Consider the following 21,166-nt stretch of genomic DNA (forward strand, 5'->3'; position numbering starts at 1 on the left):
AAGTTCTATCTTTCTCTGGCTGTGTCGCTCTGAGCACCGAGCAGAAGCCTCTCTAACTTCTTGGAAGAATCAATTACTATTGATTTCCTTACGACCGTGCACTGCACTCCACGGGCTATGTCACAGGATGGGAGAGAAAAGGAGATTAAAACCACAGGTGAATTACAAAAGTAACCTCCTTTACTGCGGCCCACTGAAATGGAGTGCGAAAAAGGAGAAAGACGGACCGGCGGCACAGTGAACGGGGGTGAATATTATCTTCCTCTTAGGCGACGGTCGCCTTGCGGAACGAGGTGGTGAAGGTTCATCCTGATCCGTGGTGCATCTCCTCACACACACACACCTCCGTGTGTACAGGGGACACACAAAGGTAAAAGGCCGGTTAGAAGGCACCACACACAAGGACACCGCCAGTCCGCTAACGGATGCGTCTAACAGTTAACGGAGTTCACCTGTAACGTGGTCGAGGTTTCTGCCGTATTTCCTGCATCGTTCTTGGCGCTGCTGTTTAGACAATATTACCTGCTTCTGATTTGATTTTGATGCAGCTTTCGCACAATGCAATCTGGAGGGCAGCGCACACACCAGGGAGGACTGCGGGCTCACTTCATCAGTATGCTACACGTATTTCATTGTTTCAGCGTTCTCGTGCCCTTGACAAGAGGCCCGGAGTAACTGACAAATTTGCACCTCAAAGGTAAATAAGCATAATTTGATGGCCATGTTTATTTTTGCTGCATTTACTTACAGATTCAAAGAAAGTGGCGTGTTTCACTTCTTTTGATTCTGAGCGGCTCTCCCCAGACACACAAAGACTGCTTACAAAACACTTGTCCTGACCTTCTGAAAGCCAGCAGCTAAGCCACTGAAGCCATGGAGACTAAGTGAATCTTCACCTGCACTGTAAAGATTTTGTTTGACAAAACAGGATGTGAGGGAAGTAATTTTCATTTGCCAAGGGCTTCCCGAAGTCGAAACACCATCTTGCAATAAAATGAGTGAGTCCTGCAGTAGAATGAGACCCTCCTGCTGGGTGCATCTCTCATCTGCTGTTAAACATCTCCAGCCCAGGGTCTGCCTCCACCCCCCCCCCCCTAGCCCAGGGAATTTACACTTGGGGGGGATGATTAGGCACAAAGGAGATGGGCAGGGGGGTGAGTACAGGACCTGGGGGAACACATGTAGGGGTGATGTCATAGCAGACCTAAGAACTCTGGCATGGATCCTGCAGGTGTGGTTTGAGAGAGCATGGGGTCAGAGGTTAAGGACAGGGGTCATGATGTGGGCTCAAAGAACAGTAACTCCTAGACCTTCTGGAGGAAGTATAGCTCAGTATCTTCTCAAAGAAATGAAGAGACTTTCAAATGCTTCTCATGGAGACATCAGATACGCTGGCGGTTCTGAACCCTTTGACGAGACTGCTTTGCTCGAAAACTGCTCGCACCTCTACTGAGCAATTGCAAAACTGAGAAGTTAAACTAAAAGCACGTGGTAAATATTTTAGACATCCCTTAAGGATGGAGTTGCTACTGAAAGATAAGGCTAGAGGAATGTTTTCTACTGGCAGTGAGAACTTTTTGTCTTCAAATCATATTTCAGCATAGAACCATATTGTATCAACTTGTAGTATAATATTTTTGCATTGCTGACAAAATTATATATAAAACTATAGATGTTATTCAATGTTTATCACAATCTACTTATGATTTTACACACACACACACACACACACACACACACACACACAGAGAGGGAGAGAGAGAGAATGTTGACGCTGTAGAAACCAAACTCCGTTCACTTCACGGTACAAAATGGGCAAAAAGCTCCACCTAGTGGACAATTATACATAATGCAATGATTGCTCCTGACTTCAACGAGCGCGCTGGTTGAAAGACACGAGCTGGTAATGGACAACATTCATAAATGTTTGTATTTTCAGCATCTTGATGCTGATCCAGGGAACAAAGTGATAAAGCACAGAGCAGGCTGAGATCAGACCTCTAGGGCAGGTCCATCTTTTAATTACATTTCAACTTTTGTCTTACATTGGTGAACCAATGTTATGAATATAAATGATTTTCTAGAAGAAATGAATTCTTAAAAACAAACAAAAATAAAACAAATTAAAAAACGTTTATGAAAAGTGCATACACATTTAACAAAACATACAAATAAATAAACAAAGCCATCTGGTGCAGTCTCATGCAACAACATCTCTACATGACAGTCCCTCTTTATTCACCGCTGTTGGTCAATGGTTAAGACTGTTGCACAATGTAAAAGAAAAACCCAAGTCAGATCCAAACAGGCACCAGTTCAAGTAGTGAAGAACACAGGAGAACAGAGCCGGGACTTCCGTGCCAGAACAACTCAAGTCCAGTGTGTAAACCAGGAATAGCAAGTTCATATGATTGAAAGGACTTGTCATTTGTTACAGTAGTAAATTAATCTGTTCTAACCTAAGGCTTACAATCATGTTATATGCACTTGAGCTATTTAAAAAGTCCCATACACATATAATCTAAATTTTTCCAAACTTCTGTAAGTCCAATTGGCCCAAAGTTTCTTGAAAAGCAGCGTGACGCACTACCCACGCGGCTCTGTGGCGCCATCATGTGGTAGATACTCCAAATGACATCAATGGCATCTTATTAGTGTCTCAGAGCGGTGTTTGACGAGGGACTTGACTGACACGTACGTGACTGAGCTTGTGCGTGCGTGTAACGAACTGCTGTGGTGGTGGGTGGGAGTGAGGAGCCCCCACACGTGTTTGACATGCGAGTACACTACTACAATGAAAGCTGAAGTCAACATGACTTGATTGACGTGTAAAGAAAATTATCCTTATCGAATAAAAGGGAGAATTTTTCCGTTAAAAGCTTATGAATGGAAAAGTACCGAAAACATATTTAATAATGCTTTTAAGACATGTGATATAAAGCATGTAGACTAATACCCAACACTCTTCCTTTGCAATCGTAAACAACAGGAACCAGAAAAGTGCAAAAAAGCAAGAAGAACCAAACCATGCTCTCCACTACTGACATTTAGAAAGACAAAGATTGGCAATCACTTAATGTTTCTTAGCAACAATCGCTTGCATAGTTCCATGCATGCACCTGTGTCATCATGCAGTACTGTTTGCCATAATTGTTCAAATGGTGCAAAAGGTCCCCTTGATAAAAACCAATGCTGTCTCAGAGCCTGTCCAGAGGGGAGAGGTGTAGTGGTATGTAGCAGTCTGTCAGAACCATATCGGGTCTGTCCTGCAGAGGGTCAATATCGGTGTCGGTTGAACTGATCAGAGCGAAAGGTCAACGTAATAAAGCATTACTATGGACTGCATGTACCTACAGCCGGAAGCATCAGAGCCAAGCTGCCGTCGTCGGGGGAAACGGACCCTGAAGGAGGAATAACTGAGAACACTTATCACAAATTTGATTAAAAAAAAAAAAAAGAAAGAAAGGTTTTAGCTAACAAAGTACCTGGGAGGAGATCAGAGTTGGGGCACCTTTTATGACAGCATGTGTTTTGAAGGGATAAATGTGTGTTAAAATTTAAGGGTGAGTTTTACAAGAAAACCTGTTGTAAGGAGCACAGGTCCTGGTAGTGGCTGCAGGCCTAAGATGGCAGTTCTTTTGTTTCTTTTGTTTTAAGATATATAACCAAGTCCAACTCTCCCCAGCAGAATCACAGTGATCATCTGATCCTCTGTACCAGTTCTGGGGGGGAAACTGACACTTTGCTGGGAACCCTGCACTAACATATGAATATGGTCCACTTTCAAATGAAACCTGGACCAGACCTGATCTCTGAGCACCGGTCACCATAGTGACCCCACCACCCACAGGAACGGCTATACAGATGTCCTAGTCCACACTTCATCTCAAGTCCATTTCACAATATGCAGATCAATTCTTTTAAAGGAATGTTAAGCTACATTTCAGATGAAAGTGCAGTTAGAGACTTGAGTCATCTGAGGGGCAACATTTCACTTCTGATCTGATCATGCCACAGAAACCCAAACATCTGAGAGTAAAGCAAACCAAGGCCCATCATGGGACCAGCACTGGTGAAGCTCACTGTACGATATACTTACTTTGATATACTTTGACTAAATGGTTCTCATTTCTATTGCATACATACAGTATCTTTAAAATCACTGGAGTGGAAAGTAAAGAATATCCAAAACATATACATTAAATTCAATGTGAGATATATATATATATATATTTTTTTTTTTTATGGATACAGAAGTAATATTTTGCTTCATCTACAAAGTTCTGAAAACTATTGCACTGTTAATCCACAGATTAATATGGAGCTCCAGACAGTGGTGGAGTGGCTGAAGATCTGAAGATCTGTTCAAAGCAAGTGAAGCTGCAGTTAATGAACGCTGTTGGCGTCGAACTTGGCGAACATTGGGGAATAATTGGTTGAAAACGTGACTGTACTCATCACATTTCTCACGTAAAAAGAGCTACACTGCCTTTGCATCCCTCTAGAGGACCTCAAAGCACATATCTCGAGTAAAAATAACCATCATTTAAGATTGTCTATCATTTTAAAATGTCTCATTCACACAAATAAGTTGTTGATCTACTGTTGGCAACGATATGTACACTTCACAGGGCAGTTATGCTACCGGAACATGTTACTTGATAGTGTGGATGGAGACCAGGTAAGAGAGTTTGGACAGAGGCCTGTGGGTTCTACCGTGGACACTTCTGCATGCACACCTGGTCTGGTCTGGTCCCAGGTCGCGTCGTGTCCACTCCGCCAGCATCATTTCAACAACGTCAGCGGAACGTCTCCATTTAATTAGCACCAAGTGTGGAGGTGGAGCCAGGAGGTGGAGCCAGGAGGTGGAGGTGCTCAGAACGAACCGACCCAGCGGACAACTCCAAACACACAGTAACAGTAAAAACAAATCATCGATCCACACACATTAGTCTCCTGATGGTTGAGGATTATTTGAAACAGAAAACAATATATACAAAGTGCTAAGTTAAAACATTCCTATTCAGACTTGTGAGCAGTAGTATATTTGTATACCACACCTCGCCAGAGGAAACCATTCAGTTCCATGGCAGGATTAAAGGCGCTTTGATCATGTTTTTCTTTGAGAAAAGTAAAAGGTATATTCTATATCATTTTTGTTATATATATATATATATATATATATATATATATATATATATATATTCTCATACATACATACTCTCAAACACACACACACACACACACACACACACACACACACACACAATAGGCACATCCAAAAAATAGCTGCATTACAGAATATAATGAAGGTACTAACATCATTGAGGCGTCTGTGTTGGGCGTGCAGAGGGTTGCATGCTGGAAGGAAGCTTTCGGGAAGAGGGCGTGGTCTTCTCAGCGGGTCTCCTCCCACCGCCGGGAGACTGGAGATTCGTCTCGGAACTGGAAGACTTGCACTTGCCCACAGGCAGCAGTGAGCGTTTGCTGGGGGTGGAGACGGCTGAGGTTTTGCCCTCGCTGGTGGAGGGCGGCGTGGGGGCGCTGCCCTCGCCCTCCTCCGCCCCCAGTTTGGTCTGGCTGCTGGACCGGGCTGTCCTGTCGCCGCTCTTCTTGGCGAGCATGGCGTTCTTGCCCAGGTCGGCCGAGCGGCGCGTGTCCTTCTGCCTCAGGGCGCTCTTGAAGAAGGAGAGGCCTTTGTCCTCCAACTTGCCTCCGCGGTGCACGTCCCTGGAGGAGACGCTGGGAGACCGCAGGCTGGTGACCGAGGAGCTACTGCTGGAGCTCCGCAGGGTTCTCCTCTCGGGCCGGACTCCCTCGGCGGGCCGGGGCTGAGCGCAGCGCGGCAGGGCCGTCGCACGGGGCTTGTCTGCCAGGGGGCTGGTGTGGACAGAGTCACGGCTGGAGCTCCTCTCCACCAGATTCTTCCTGCTGGAGGAGCAGCTCTTCTCCAGAGTGGTGAGGGAGTTCCTCTTCCCAGTGGGAGATGGGGAGGCTGAAGACAGCGGTGGAGAAGTCAAGCGCTGCTTCACTTTTGCCGCCCCGGATGCCGCGGCCGACTCCTGGATCTGGGAGTCCTTCTTCTTGGAGGGAGTTCCTGGTGACCCCACTTTGGTGTTCTTCACTGGGTCAGTCTTCTCCTTCAGATTGGTCACTCTGGCACCCTTTGCTTGAGGGCTGGAAGACGAAGATTGGGACGAAGTCAACTTCTGCACGGACGTCGTGCTTTGGCGCTTCTTGGAGGACTTCTCCTGGTCCCCTTTCCCCCTGCTCGAGCTCTTCTTCGTCACGCTGGTCTCCCCCTTCGTCTCTGCCGAGCTCTTGTGCTTCTGCTCTTTGGATGGAGTCCCGTGCACGTTCTGGTCCACAGCTGTGATCTGGTTGTTATTGTCCGGCGGCTCCGCCTTCGAGCTCCTGCGGTCGGCCGGCGGCGGGACCCTGCAGTAGGCGTCGTCCAGCATCCTGGTGCCCTCCTCGCCCCCCACCACCTCCATGGTGGCCAGAGGGGCCTTGCTGCCCGCGTTGCGCTCATGACGGCTGTATCCCCCGAAGCACGACGTGGACACCTTGTCGTCGCTCGTCTCCCCGATCCTCTCCAGCGGCGGCGAGGAGCGGGAGTCTAAGGAGAAGTGCGAGGGCGAGCTGGACCTCATGTGGAGTTTGGCGGACAGGGACCAGCAGGGCTTGGTGCCGTTCTCGCTGAAGGCCAGCGGGCTGGCCAGCGGCGATCTGGAAGACAAGCTCTGACGCTGGATGCTCCGTACAAAGGGGCGGGTGGAGAATCCTCCTTAACGAAAAGGAGAGAGATTGAAACTAACGCGCTGATACCAGAGAGAATGGAAAGAGCAGAGGGCATGCAGTTGTTGGGCTTAGCTGAGCACGGCGAGCGATCCTGCGTTAGTGCTAGAGGTGTGAAGGAAGGACAGTAAAGAGTCATCAAGAGACAAACGTGAGATCAGGGTTAGTGTTACAGCTCAGGAGTAAACGTGGAGTTTGATCAGATTCGACTGATTCACAATGTTTCTGTGGTTTCAGGTTTGGACATATTTCTGCTTCACAGCCTCACATGGTGAAGATTAAGCATTTAACAAACCGCTTGTTCAACCTCAGATTCATTCTTTACAATATAAAGTCTTTCTTCCACTCTTGAAGGTTGTGCAGGCTCAGGTAGTTTTCTGCTGTCCTTCACACGTTTTCGCCTTCGCATACACTCCGATTTCCCCGTACGTGTATATACACACACACACACACACGCACACACACACACACACACACACACACACACACACACACACACACACCCTCTGTGCCCCACGTAAACTTTCCCATTCAGTTTGCTTTCACAGGTTCAGTTTGCCTTTGGTATTATCTTACTTTTCCTAAGTGGAATCAGTTTTCCTGCCTTGATTTATGCCTTGGTTATTTTTTCCTCCATATTGTTATTTTATTTTTTGCTCTATTTAATGTATGTACAGTGACTCTTGGAACCTTGAAAAAGACTTAAAATAGAAAATATTTTAATATTAGACTATAATTATAGCTATGTAATTACAATAAGAATATACCATTATGACAATAATAATAATACTGAATGGGCTCAGGTCTACAGCAGCTGTGTTCTGGCTCCAATGAAGCTGTTACTGTTCTCAAAATGGCATAGAAACATTGTGAAATAGTCCAAACCACGTACAGAACCTGCACACTCATCCCATGACAACCCAGAACCAGAAGAAGAGCCCCCGTGCGAGGCACAGTCCCCCACATGCTCCTCACCGTCGTCTTCGCTGCGGTCACCCGGGAACTCCACGGACTCTGCGAGGGAGGCGAGGGAGGTGCGGCGTGACGAGGCCCCCGAGGCCAGACTGGGCGGCCGGCTTCCTGGGATCCGGTTCACCCAGTGCTCACAGAGGGATGAGCTGGTGGAGCCTAAACCCAACACGGGTACAGAGACACAGTCTGAGGCACAGCTACAGGGGCACAGTCAGAGGTCTCAACACGGGCGGACACGTATGGAGGAGGCCTTGGGCCAAACGTATGGAGGAGGCCTTGGGCCACACGTATGGAGGAGACCTTGGGCCTGCCTCCCACACAGAGAAGTGAGAAAGTGCAGAGAAAGCTAGATGGGCAGTGGCCTGCCAGTCCGGCTCCACTGGCTAAACGCCGGCAGGAGGCGCGGCCCAGACGAGCTGCCCCCACAGGACACACGAGTCAGCCGAGAGGCAGAACCACTCAGCTCATCTGGCCCACGTGGTGGAGTAAGAGCGGAGACTCACCGGCCACCGAGCTGTTGGCAGACCATGAGGGAATAGTGTTCCTCCTCTGGTAGAACAGAATGTAAGCCATCTGTTGGCACACGTCCTCGTCAGGGATGGTCTGGACCTCGCTGTCATCAAAGCAGTACCACTGCCCATCAATGGAGTTCTTACAGTACGCTGAGTAACAAACACAGCACAGCGGTCCGGGTTCCTCTAGGGTTTTCACTCAAAACTAATAAATAATCATTAAAACCAGCCAGAAAGATTGTTCACTGTCAGCAATATTAGCACTTTGTGATTGAACCTTTAAAAGACTTGTTAGGCCAGACGATAGACGCACCAGCTGTAGTAACACCAGCGACTGTTGCCCCGTTACCTGTGTAGTGACCTCCATGCATGTTGCCATGATGATTGCACACAGCATACAGGTCGTAGAGATAGTCTTCCGGGTTGCGGCCGAGGCCGTAAGGTCGTCTCCAGGGCGACCAGTGCGAGGGTAGGCTCCAGCTGCTTTGGCTCCTCTTGACCACATGGGGCGCCATGTCCAAGCCCAGCAGAGGGAAGTGCACCATGTTCTGCATCTTCAGCCTCCTGTCGCCCTCCTGCAGGACGCAAGCGGCATTACACGACACGCCAGCACCACCGGCACGGGGCCAGCACCAACCCCGCCCCCCTTAACCCCACCCCCCTTAACCCCGCCCCTCTTAACCCCGCCCTAATCCACAGAGCATTCACTGGATTACGGAGGGTGTACTGCCGAGAGGCGACGTAGCGGGTGTAGCGTACCTGCCTGAACCGTTTTAGGTGGAGGATGAGGATGTCGGGCAGGGTCCACAGGCTCAGCTTGATGCGGCCCTGCTGTAGCTGCTTACAGTGCGGACAGCGCCAGGCGTCGTCCGGAGCCAACTGCAACGACACAGCGCGAGAGGAAGGGCGTAATGGAGCGGCCACGTGACAGCCGCGCACGTGACAGCCGCGCACGTGACAGCCGCGCACGTGAGAGCCGTGGCTTAAAACCGCACCAACGGTGACCGGGGCCAATGCAGGCCACCACAGGGCGGATTTGGACTGCACATGGTGCCGTTGGAGGGTGAAGTCCGCACTAGCAGAACCGAGGGGAACCACCATTTAACGTCCGCTCAGGCAGATCAGCCATTAAGGCAACGGAAGGACAGCTGTAGGTAAGCGAGCCCCGCCCTGAACAGGGAGGAGCTGAGAACTCACTGGGACTCAGCAACACTGACCAAACTCAGCATCACGTCTCCAAATAGAACACGCCATTTCAGTACGCTGCAACTTAATTAACAATAAGTTGTTTAAGTGACCTATGCACTGGCCACGTGTGCTCAAACCATGTCTAGTACAGCTGCTCACATTACAGCGTTTTGCTGCGTGATCAAAGCATTTGGACAGGAACATTGTACACCATGTTACAAACAAACATACTGTGTTATCAACCAGACAGAAGGGGAGTTGGGGGCGGAGCTGGGGGAGGGGGGAAGGGCGGAGCTAGCATCACCTGCTCCTCTTTGGTGTAGAGCTGAAAGCACTGTGCCAGGGAGCAGGCCTGCGGCTGGTGATGCTGCTGGCGGTGCAGGTACACGCTCTCCGCGTCCGGGATGTACTCCTCCTCCGTGTGGCCGAACAGGCTGGGGGGGCAAAGCCATCACACAGCCTGTCAGACACGCCCACCAGGCACCTGCTACCTGCCCGCTGGGGCTCGCAGAGATGCCACAGTCACACGGTTCCTGCAGCGGCCGTACAGTGACCTGCCGTACGCGGAGACCTGCCGTACGCGGAGACCTTCCTTCCTCTTTAGACAAATGGAGGTTCTTGTTCCTGCTTCTACTTACTAGTCCTTGGTCTCCTTGTCCCACTCGACCACGATCTTGACATGAGGAGGGCCGCCATGGCCGCACGACTTGTACGCCCTGCAAAAAGATGAGTCAAAGAACCATAAGCTGACTCCTGTCCAGTTAACTTAAGACCATCAGTAAACAATGGAAAACACACATGTGAACATTACACATCTGATAGATGCAAAGCAGGTCAATTAGAGAGAGAGAGCGGGCGTTGGGAAGGTGTGCTGTGAGGTTCTCCCAGAACAGACTGGTGAGAAGCTGACCAACCTCTCCACGCTGGGGTGACAGAGCGGAAGCTCTTCCTGAGGTAACAGGTACGTGATTCCCACTACACCAACAACACGCAGACTGAAGGGTCCCACCTACAACACACACACCAACACACACACACACCACATTTCCACATTTGTGCTGAAACAAACTAATGAAAGTCTGACTGGATCACGTTAAGGCCGCGATATCCCCCTAACGGGCGGCGGGCAGACGGCTCTCACCTGGATGTAGACACCTTGCCTCAGGAGGTGGTGCATCTTCTCCAGGATGGCCTTCTGAAACACATCCCAGGTCACAGTGCGCTCCATGTACAGAACAAACGGAAGGCCAAACCTTGCAGAAGGCAAACAGCAGCTTTAAAAGTCCTGCTACACCAAGGGAATCTCAAAGAATGAAAAGAAATATCAAAAGAATATATCTCCTGAAAAATCACAATTCTTTCTATTTCATGCATAGTAGCAATTTAGCACATCCTTATGGTGTGGGGAACTCAGGACAAGGACGTTATGGGTAGGAGGTAGGAGGAAGGAGGTAGGAGGTGGGAGGTGCTAGTGGGCGGGGCCAGTACCTCCTCCCCTGATGACCAGTGAAGGCTCTATTGCAGATCAGCAGAATCATCTTGTCAGACTCCGTGTTCTTATTGGGTGACGCCGGGTTTACGGCCCCTTGCATGAATGACGGCGTACGCACATTCTCCCCACTGTACTTCAGATTGTTCTGGTTCAGGTTGGCCAGCAGGCTCCCTATGAAACGTGAGCCAGTTTTGTTGATGCCGCTAATGAAATGTGCTTATTCACAGGTTGATGCCAATGATCAATAATAATAATAATTCGCCATGACATTTTGATTTAGAAACGCAATGCTAAGAAATCAAAAAGCCAAGTTTAAAATATATGTGTCAATTTTGCCTCCCAATGAAACAATGCAACAAATGAAATGAAAAGAACCTCTTTTGGAGCGAAGGTTTTCCAGTCGGAATGTCTCGGGGGTTTCAAACGCAAAGATGGAGTCACTCTCTTGAATGATGTCGAGATCGTCGTCATCGTCGCAGAAGGACCGGTGGAAACCATCGTAGTACATTTCAGTCAGGACAAACTGCCCAGACGAGGACACACACACACACACACACACACACACACACACACACACACACACACACACACACACAATTAACAGTACTGCAGCTTTTGGAGGTTGTTCCAACACAAACAAAAGCCACTCCTTTCCACTAACCAATCCACATGGGTGTATGTGCAGAACTCTGTGGGGGTTGCTGGTATCTGCCACTCCCATTTGTGAACACCAGATGTGATTAATGACAATTTCACTAAAGTAGAAGTGTTTCTACGTTTCAGCAGGTCTCTCTCCAGCAGCACGTGTGCTTCTGTCACGTGGGTGGGTCCTCGGCTTCCCTCACGTCTGGGCAGCTCATCTACTCACGTGCCCTCAGGGTCAGGCACGCAGCACAAGATTTCACACGTACGTGACCCAGACAGCAGCTCTGAGGCTCTCAACTACATCATCTCAGTAATCAAGTCATCCATCGGCTGTATTTCTAAACCATCAATGAACACGTAACACTCCCGTGTCTCTGCGCTCACACTACTGGGGTCTTTACTGCTGGGCTACTGCGTCTTATTATACACAGTGTTTTACTTTAAATCATTAAATGTGGACTTCAACTCTCCCAAAGTGTTTTTGTATGTTATTAAACCAGGGGCAACCAGAGAGGCCTTTGGATGTCATAACATAACTGTGTAAATGAGTTAAATTTAGCAGATGCTACTGGAACAATAATGAAGCAGCATCCTGTCCTGAGATCAGGTCCTCCTCTGGAATATCAGGGAGCGCTGTGAAAGAACAGCGTGTTTTCTTATGTCCTGATCAGCGGGCTCGCTGGTGTTTTAATGGAGCTATAAACGGATGACAAGGTAAGCTACAGCTGTTCATTTCATTAACAGGTCAGAGAAAACACCATTTGGATTTACCCCAAATACAGCCTGGAACAAATGCTGGTGTGGTGAAGTGTTGTGGTAAAACGCTCACGAGTACTCAAACAGGCCCAGAGTGAAGAACAAAAGCACCAGATGCACAGGCGGAGACACCAGAGAAAATGAGCATTACTCTCTCTTCAGCTGAGCAGCACGTCAACACCTCACAACCAGAAGCAAAGTCTAAACACAGAGTCTAAACACAACCCTCCTGTTTGTTCACAGTCCTGAACTTCATTTATAATGACAACAGAGAAAAATTGAATTACATTTGGGGGGGGGGGACACATTTCAAAAGATGCAGTACAATGTAATGCATTTCAAATCGATCAAACATACCAAATAAAACAATAATGTCAACCACATCTCAAGTTAAAAATTTATTGTTGAAAGGCAAAAGAAGATGAACAAAGAAAACCCCTTTAGAGAGCCATAAAAGCAGATTTGTGAATACTCCGGACAGAACACGCCCTGTGGAGATGCTTGGGAAAGCAACTGTGGTTATTCTTACTGTTAACGAACCAACTACCAAACCAGCGAGTATTACTGGCTTTGGCAAGGGCTTCGTTCTCCAGGATTACTACGTCAATCAAGTCACACTCCTTCAGTGGAGGATCTCCACCATGTACGGCAGGCAATTCCAGCCTTTTAATACGTGAACAGATCCCATCAGCCCCCTCTTCCTACACGTCCCCGTCTGCTTTTCCCATTCCACTGCAGCAAGCAGCTACATTTCCACTTTACAGATTAAAGGGCGAATTCCAGCAAACCATCTTCAAACATATCTGTAGCTGAGGGTACAGCAGACACAAAAACGGCTTTGCCTCGCTAACAGCGTTCCAGCTCAGAGACGCTGCTGCCTGCCTGTCGAGAGGCAGCATCTTTACACTGAACTTGGCCTGACTGAGACGTAAGAGTGCTGGATCTATAAATAAATACAGCTGATTTAAGATACAGGATACAGAGACATGGCTGATGAGTTGGAAACCACAAAACTGCCTAACGCAGCCACAGCCATGAAACAGCGATTCCTGCAGAGTCAGTCTGTCCCAGTCTGAGCCAGGAACCGAGGCCTTGCAGCAAAACCTCACAGTTTCCATCAGCCATGGAAGGTAACGGGTCCTCTGTGCATGTCCAGCCTGTGTGAGGGTGGGTGGGGGGGGGGGGTACCTGGTCCGGAGGAATCTTGGTCTCTCGTGACACAGCCTCCCGCAGCTTGGAGACGGTGCTGTTGAGGGGGACGGCCACGCCGATCCGCATGCAGTGGGAGTATTTGCCCTGATACACCACCGTCACGTACAGCGGCCTGAGGGGCGGCGACACAGAGGAGAACAGCTCAGCACACGCACAGGACAACCCGCTGCTACCCTGCCACTCCACAAACAAGCAAACCACTGGGGAAACACGAACAGGTCACAGGTCACACTAATGAGTGTAACACAAAAAATTAGTGTGACCAATCAGTACACTAATGAGTGTAACACTAATAATTAATGGAACCAATCAGTACACTAGTGTATTATACATTCACTATATGTTGGCAGTACGTGCTCATCAATACACAGATACTCTGTGCCAACTACAGCGGCTCTCTCTGTGCCAACTACAGCGGCTCTCTCTGTGCCAACTACAGCGGCTCTCTCTGTGCCAACTACAGCGGCTCTCTCTGTGCCAACTACAGCGGCTCTCTCTGTGCCAACTACAGCGGCTCTCTCTCCACCACTGACCAGCTGCTTGAACTGTATGCAAGCCACACATAAAATAACAACTGGGCTCCTGCAGATATTCCTCTCTACAAAGGCAGCGAAACATTAGAATCAGAAAGTGCAGTTTAGCATCCAGAGCCCAATAAGAGACAGACACAGCTGGAGAGGACGCCATGATACACCACAAAGACGGAGGTACCGTCATGCACTCCAAAGCTTCTCTCACCATGAAATCTGCTTCTCATCCCCATTTAACATATTCCCAGCAGTACCTCTCTCATCCAGATTTAGTCTAATCCCAGCAGTACCTCTCTCGTCCAGATTTAGTCTAATCCCAGCAGTACATCTCTCGTCCAGATTTAGCCTAATCCCAGCAGTACATCTCTCGTCCAGATTTAGTCTAATCCCAGCAGTACATCTCTCGTCCAGATTTAGTCTAATCCCAGCAGTACCCCTCTCATTCTGATTTAACAATCTCAGTAGTAGCTCCCACATCCATATTTAACATAATCCCTGTAGTAGCTCTTAACCCATATTTCTTTGGGGGGAGGGAGTGTCCACACTGCCTTCAGTCCATATAAGTCATGTCTATGGAGGGAAAGACTAGTCTAATAACTCCCTAAATTAAACAGGGAACGGAATTCTGACCCTACTGGCTGTTCTTGTGATGATGGTTTAGATGTAATGGATCATCCCTAATGTAGTGACAGGGCAAATGTGCACTAAATCATCATCTGGACTCCCCCTAATAGTAGGATATATTTAATTATTAATATGCAATAATAAATTGAGAGGCCTTAAAAAGAGCCAGCATCGAACAGAGAGATTTGGCCCTGTTCAGGCACCGTAGCAGAAGCTGAAAATAGTACCACTTTAAAACCAAAAACCTGGCGGACAGCAGCACCTCTAAGAGGGTCGAGGAAGTGAAGACTCCTCAGTTTCCCACAAGGTCCTCGAAGAAGTGATACACCAAGCAATTCCAGAGAAAAGCACTCACATAACCATTACGAACTGGATTTCTCTTCTGTTCCCAAGTAGATAGCTTAACGCAAGCCACGCTAATTTGCAAGTGGCAATTACTTTGAATGAGACCCACCTAACGTGCAGTAAACGAAGATAAGACCTGAGGCTTTCATCACAGAACAGGCAGCCTATCGCTGGTGAATGAGAAACGCTTCTTCAGTCAAAAGCCCATTTATCCACAGCAGGAAGAACACAAGCATGTTAAGTGGTTCACAACCGTACATATTAACTCTTCTCACAGCGTGAAAGATGCCGATTCCAGCTCAATTCCAGCAGTCCGACGTGTTCTCCCAGTCACGGAGACAACACAGGACGAGCGAACAAAAACTAGGTTAGCTTCTGACATGGCCCAGAGCAGAGGAGAAAGAGCAGCTCACGGGCGGAGCACAGCCTCCCAGATGCCCAGTACAACCAGCGGGAAAAGCAACTGGGAAACGCAGGAGACGGTGCCCACTTACCGAGTGTGAGGTAGGGGGATGGGGAGAGAGATGCACAGGAAGGGATCAAAAGTGTTGCTCTGTTTCTGACAGTGTGGGCAGGTGAGTGAAGACCTGTGTGAAGGACAGAGAGAGACAGACAGAGAGAGAGACCAATAAAATGGAGGTCTTCAACAAAACCCAGTGACACAAAGAAGCTGCCATACCTGTACTGGGCCTGGAAAAGCTCCTGAACAAAAGATCCAGCCGACAACGGCAGCGAAGGTCCCTCCAGACCTCCATCATCGTCCTCTAGGGGGGGCTGTGGCGCAGAGGACAGCAGAAAACTCACATATGCAGGACATGACTGTAGATGAAGATGAAGGCAATGTCACTTAACTCACAAGTGAATTAGGACCGCTCCCTTCCAGATACTGTCGTTAACTCAGACTGTAATTTGAGTACATGAAGAATATGTGATCATATCCATCACGGGCACATGGACCACTCACCCCTCAAATACAATGGCCAGCACTTAGCAGTCATGTACAGTGAGAGAGGATGACTAGAACGTGCTTTTGCACTGATGGGACAGATCTTACAGTGAACTGCATCCTCAGCTAAACACATCAGATATATGCATGCAAGGCAAGTATAGAAACCAGCTTTTTTTTTTTCTTCTGACATTTCTTGTCAAGTTGCCGGTGCTCCAGGGCTCTGCAGGGAACGGCATCTCTTCCCTGTGAAACAGCACGTGTGCCTGGCCCGAGTGACCCCGCACGAGGAGGCACGTCCCCAGGGCACCACGCCCAGCAGGGCAGCAGGGTATGGAAGAGCACACCCACCCCCTGACCACAGGCCACTGCCCACAAACAAATGGAGAGCTGACTGGCGGATGATGAGGAGCAGGGGATTATGGGTTCAATTCCAGCCTCGCCCTTCCATCAGGCACTCTGTTTGCCAACCAGTCAGCTGATTGAGATCTAAAGCCCTGAATGAGGAATCGATGTAAATCCGCCACACGCCACACGCAGAGAGTCCTGGACGTCCTGGCTGATGGCGGTGAGCGTGATACCTGACCTACCCTGTCGTTTCTTAACTGAATGAAGGTGCATCTCTTTAGCCTGTCAGACAAGGTCAGATTCAGTCTTAAACCAAAAAGGCAGCTCACAACAAAAAGACAACAAGGAACAGAACACAGCAAGAAGATTTAACCACCCAGGGATCACGGCAAGCAACGCTGTGTTTGTAAAGTTCTAGGTCACTTTCCCAGGCACTACAATCCAAAGCCCAGCCCACCTTTATAGAGGGCCTGCTGTGCCCCATGTTGTTCAGGTCTTCATGCACACGGTCCAGAAGCCAAAGGAGAAACTCCTGGGCATCGTGCTGGGCGTTTCCTCGGTACTGCATGGCACGCTTCGACACGGCATTCTACAAAAACACACGCCACACATCACACCAGGGAAACGACAGGCAAAACTTCAACAGTACCACATAGACGTTTCTCCAGCCCTGAAGTACATGGTTTGGCTTGACTGTGTGTTTTTTTCCATGCAAACTTTTAATGCAAGATAAGAGGAGGAAAATGACAATACTATAGTTGCTCTTTGAGCTTCGACAGACATCGGTTACTGCTTATGGGCTGCTATTTGGGTCATTTTACCATGACAGCACATACTTGTAACAAACATGCTGCACTTACTTTGAAATCTCTGCTATGTTGTGGAGTATATTCAAACGTCCACAAAGATCGAACCAATCCGGCCAGCTGTTCGGTCACTTCGCCTTTCTCCTGAGCGCCTCTCCTCTGCAGGAGGACGCCGTTTGTCTTGGGTTTCTCTTCCTCCGGTGCATCTCCTCGAAACTGTTCCAATGCCAAATACTCTGCGAAAAGCTCCGTATTGCTCAGACACTGCAGAATGGCGTTCATGAAGCAAGTGTTGCCATGATTCTTCAGACCGGACACCCCAGGCACTTTGTCTCGCCCGAGAAAACCACCGCAGTCGCTCTCGTCCGATGCGACGGAGCCCTTGCCGTCGCTCTTGAAGGATCTGAAACCTCCGTCGTCCTTGTCACCTTCTGGAGGGTGTAACTCGGATCCGAAGTGGGAGAGGGTTGACAGGGTCTTCAGGACCCTGCTCATAAAACTCCCCACCGACCGAACAGATCCTCTCCGGAAGAGTTTCTTACCGAGACTGGGTTTCTTCTCTTTACTCGAGGCTTTGCTCGACATGACAGGTTCTTTTAGAGCATCTCCACTAAATCGGGGGTTATGCAAGAAATAACGCCTGGAAAAGGCGGCGGGTAGAAGATCCCCAACACGAAACCGCAACAGTTCAGGAATGTCCGAGCGTCTGCTTTATTTATTAAATGACTCTCAGGTCGGCGTACAAGCCTTCATCTTCCATCAGCCGTCCTGCCCAGCCGCGGCTCAGCTATTTTGATCCAGGTGGCGCACCAAATGCTTCTCTCGTCCAAGTGTAAAAAGTTAACCTCAGAAACACAACCCTTGCACATTTGCAAAGTTGCATCGTGACGCCAACTGGACAACCAGTCCTCGCTGAAGACGTAATGGAAGCTGCATCCTAGTTTAGACAGCAATTCCCCAAATCCACGCGCGTGGTGGTTCTGGCCCGGTTCGTCTCGCTAGGTACAGGCCATGTTACACAGCTCATTAACACCACTAGACACGTTAGCTGGCCGGTGTGCTCGCTTTAAACTCAGCAAGCCAGTCCGATGTTACAGGCCCAACTTTGCTTTGCCGTTTGCACGTCACGAAACCGAACCGGATCGCTAGATCTAAGCCTTGCGCAAAGCCCAGATGAAGACGCGTCTCGTGCCCCCGCTCCACCAGCGCAGCCCAGACGGCCACGCTGCAGAAGGAGAGTGGCGCGCGCAGCCTTGCAACCAAACACCAACCGATCTGCCCCGCCAGCCCGCACGCTCGCGCCTGCCCAGCTAGTCCGTGCGTTAGTTCATTTATCACTTAACGTTATGGAGCATAACAAGTAAGTGCATGATTGTACTAAACTGCAACTCCACCCCAGCAACGGCGACGCTTGCATGTAGGCTGTTCGCTATCTAGTTAGACAGGGAGGCTAAATAGTGAGCAATAACAGTATATCCACCATCGGAGAGCGCGACCGTGGTAGTATTTATCGCGACACCAAGCCGTCCCACCACAGATTGTCCATAGTAAGGTAGCTAAATGCTAGCATTAGCTACAAGCAGCAAGCCACATTCAACCGAGAGACATAGACAGCTATTTTTCACCATAAGCGCAAAGGTTGGCTGCACATACGAATAAAAACCCCGCCATGTTCCTTCCACTGGTGCGGCGGCTGCGCCGAATGTTGTGCCGCTTTACGGATGCGATTTTGCGCCACGAGAAACGCTTTAATCGAGTCCGATGGTCCATGTAAGTCTTTTGGGCCGTTTCTGCTTCGCTCCGTCCAGCGAAAATCACTGACGCTGCAGGGCGTTGTGATAGTGACGTCACGGGCCAGCACACTGGAGCAGGTACCTCGTAGTTTCCGGAGAGTTGGGATCTCTCTCCCTCTCTCTCTCTGTTTTATGTAATATAGGATTGCAGGGTCCAACGTTGTCATATGGGAATGATTTTTGCCAAATAAAATCATGAATGAATATTTCACGAAAGACAGTGTTGACTGTAATGTTGCAGTAGTTGCTACTTTGTGTATGAAGAATCTGCTCCGTTAAGGACTCCTACTGGAAACCGAACCACCCTCTCTTTACCTGCGTGTGCATTTACTACTGGAAGCAGCAGTCCTTTGTCTGGACCAACCCATATAGGCAGTTTGTGTGTAATTCAGCAGTGACAACAGTTGACCTTCTAGTGATGCCTCACCAAGATGTGTGGCCCTCCAACAGCTGCTTCATGTAGTCAGTTCCAGATGGGGCATTTAGCCTACAGCCCCTTGGTGTTGTGTCTTAACATGAGGACCAAATAAATATCAGAGGCGGTAAAGGAGGCCAACATGCGTGGATACAGACATGAGCACACAGAAGAGTAACTGTAGCAAAAGCAGCATTTTAGCTCAGCACAAGAAAGCACAGATAAGCTTAGCAGCAGGGGGGGCATATGACATACTTGGAAGGGTCACAGCATGGCCTGACAGTCTAAACAAGTTATGTTTAGAGTGTTAAGAAAACTTTGACGAACAGACGATTTCTAGGGTGTAAGCGGTCACATGTCAAAGACGATGTATGAAGGGGATCTTACAGAAGCATCTTAGTCCAGAGGAACTAAACGAAGAGCACTGTGGTCTCTGTCACGTACACATGCTCATTTGACAATAGAAAGGTCAATGTTAAGAATACTATGAGGATAAAGCCCTGGCTACACCAGAAGAGAAGACCACAAACAGTTCAAAATATGAGTTAATAGAAGTGAGTTTTTAAGTGCTCGGTGACTCAGTGAATCTTCTGTCTTTGTTGGAAGACAGCCAGCGGACATTCATTCCACCACCTGGGTGCCAAGACGGATCGTGATGCTTCGTGTTCTGAGGGTCGGTGAAGTTGAGCAGTACCGGAGCCCAGTAGCAGTTGTACGTGAGGGTTGGGTTGGGTCAGCGCCTTTAGGTGTGTGGGAGCTGCTCCTGTCTGGGCTTTGTCTGCTCAATCTGATGTGATGTGGCAATAAAATGTTAAATATGAAAAATAAATAAACAAAGAGAAGAACACTACAGTGTGCTCACATGAGAGTACGGGTTGTTAACATAATCACGGGGAAACGTGTGAGGAGTTGTAGAGTTAAAGACAACAGATAAAGATAAGAGGGGAAGACAGCTGCCCTGGAATGCAGAAGGTGTGGAAGCACAAACAAAGAGTCCCTGAGCCCACGCCTAGCACGTCCTTGGGTTGGGGTTAGCAGGGTTAGGAGGGTTGGTAGGGTTAGGGTTAGCAGGTTGGGGTTGGGTTTAGCAGGGTTAGGAGGGTTGGTAGGGTTAGGGTTGTTGGGGTTAGCAGTGTTAGGGTTGTTGGGGTTAGGAGGATTGGTAGGGTTAGGGTTGTTGGGGTTTGCAGGGTTAGGAGGGTTGGTAGGGTCAGGGTTGTTAGGGTTAGGAGGGTTAGGAGGATTGGTAGGGTCAGGGTTGTTGGGGTTAGCAGTGTTAGGGTTGTTGGGGTTAGGAGGGTTAGGAGGATTGGTAGGGTCAGGGTTGTTGGAGTTAGCAGTGTTAGGGTTGTTGGGGTTAGCAGGGTTAGCAGTGTTAGGGTTGTTGGGGTTAGCAGTATTAGGGTTGTTGGGGTTAGCAGGGTTGGGGTTAGCAGTATTAGGGTTGTTGGGGTAAGCAGTGTTAGGGTTAGCAGGGTTAGCTGTGGTGAAGCACAGTACCACAGGCAGGGTCGCCACCTTGGGTCGCACTTCTGCTCTCTTCACTCAGGATTGGACTGTATTCAGCAGCAGTGGGAAGATCTGTGAACAGAAGCAGCCAAACAAATGCTTCGCTGTTGCCTGCTCGGTCAATTATGTGACACATTCCCTGGAGGCACAAACAGGCAGTAACTCAGAAGAACTGTGGCACACACTCCTACCCACCACAGGGACTTACCTGTTCAGTAGCAGGGCAGGACGTGCACCTGTGGGGAGACCTCTGTGTTACATACAGCCTGCTTTAC

General features: G+C 48.9%; 1 protein-coding gene and 1 long non-coding RNA gene across 5 annotated transcripts; one reads left to right on the forward strand and one right to left on the reverse strand.

Moving 5' to 3' along the window:
- Positions 1-275: 275 nt before the first annotated feature.
- On the forward strand, positions 276-1,287 carry LOC143516248 (uncharacterized). Its single transcript, XR_013131621.1, has 3 exons — positions 276-370; positions 549-613; positions 751-1,287. It is a non-coding gene; the product is annotated as an uncharacterized LOC143516248 (long non-coding RNA).
- Positions 1,288-1,987: 700 nt separating this feature from the next.
- On the reverse strand, positions 1,988-19,021 carry usp31 (ubiquitin specific peptidase 31). 4 transcript variants are annotated; one of them, XM_077009265.1, is made up of 17 exons: positions 17,229-19,021; positions 16,826-16,957; positions 15,754-15,893; positions 15,569-15,661; positions 13,552-13,687; positions 11,338-11,485; positions 10,959-11,133; positions 10,612-10,723; positions 10,385-10,479; positions 10,109-10,186; positions 9,775-9,904; positions 9,042-9,161; positions 8,632-8,857; positions 8,274-8,432; positions 7,774-7,926; positions 5,321-6,784; positions 1,988-4,901 (listed from the first exon to the last, which is right to left on the reverse strand). In XM_077009265.1, exons 1-16 carry the CDS (start codon positions 17,757-17,759, stop codon positions 5,322-5,324), a joined length of 3,891 nt encoding a protein of 1,296 aa, XP_076865380.1. In that variant the 5' UTR covers positions 17,760-19,021; the 3' UTR covers positions 1,988-4,901; position 5,321. The 4 variants fall into 4 exon arrangements, with proteins under 4 accessions (XP_076865380.1, XP_076865382.1, XP_076865381.1 ...); XM_077009267.1 differs by having other exon boundaries at positions 15,754-15,848; positions 17,229-19,020; XM_077009266.1 differs by having other exon boundaries at positions 5,321-6,787; positions 15,754-15,848; positions 17,229-19,020.
- Positions 19,022-21,166: the final 2,145 nt, after the last annotated feature.

Source organism: Brachyhypopomus gauderio, chromosome 6, assembly GCF_052324685.1.
Source record: "Brachyhypopomus gauderio isolate BG-103 chromosome 6, BGAUD_0.2, whole genome shotgun sequence".
Lineage (NCBI taxonomy): Eukaryota > Metazoa > Chordata > Actinopteri > Gymnotiformes > Hypopomidae > Brachyhypopomus > Brachyhypopomus gauderio.

Bases quoted from the DNA above. Each gene is read 5' to 3' on its own strand.
- usp31 (XM_077009264.1), bottom strand. From the start codon at position 17,759: ATGTCGAGCAAAGCCTCGAGTAAAGAGAAGAAACCCAGTCTCGGTAAG. The intron at 15,894-16,825 runs GTGGGCTGGGCT...CTTCATCTACAG, and splicing joins ACAGCAGGCCCTCTATAAAG to TCATGTCCTGCATATGTGAG. The intron at 15,662-15,753 runs GTATGGCAGCTT...TCCTTCACACAG, and splicing joins CTTTTCCAGGCCCAGTACAG to GTCTTCACTCACCTGCCCAC.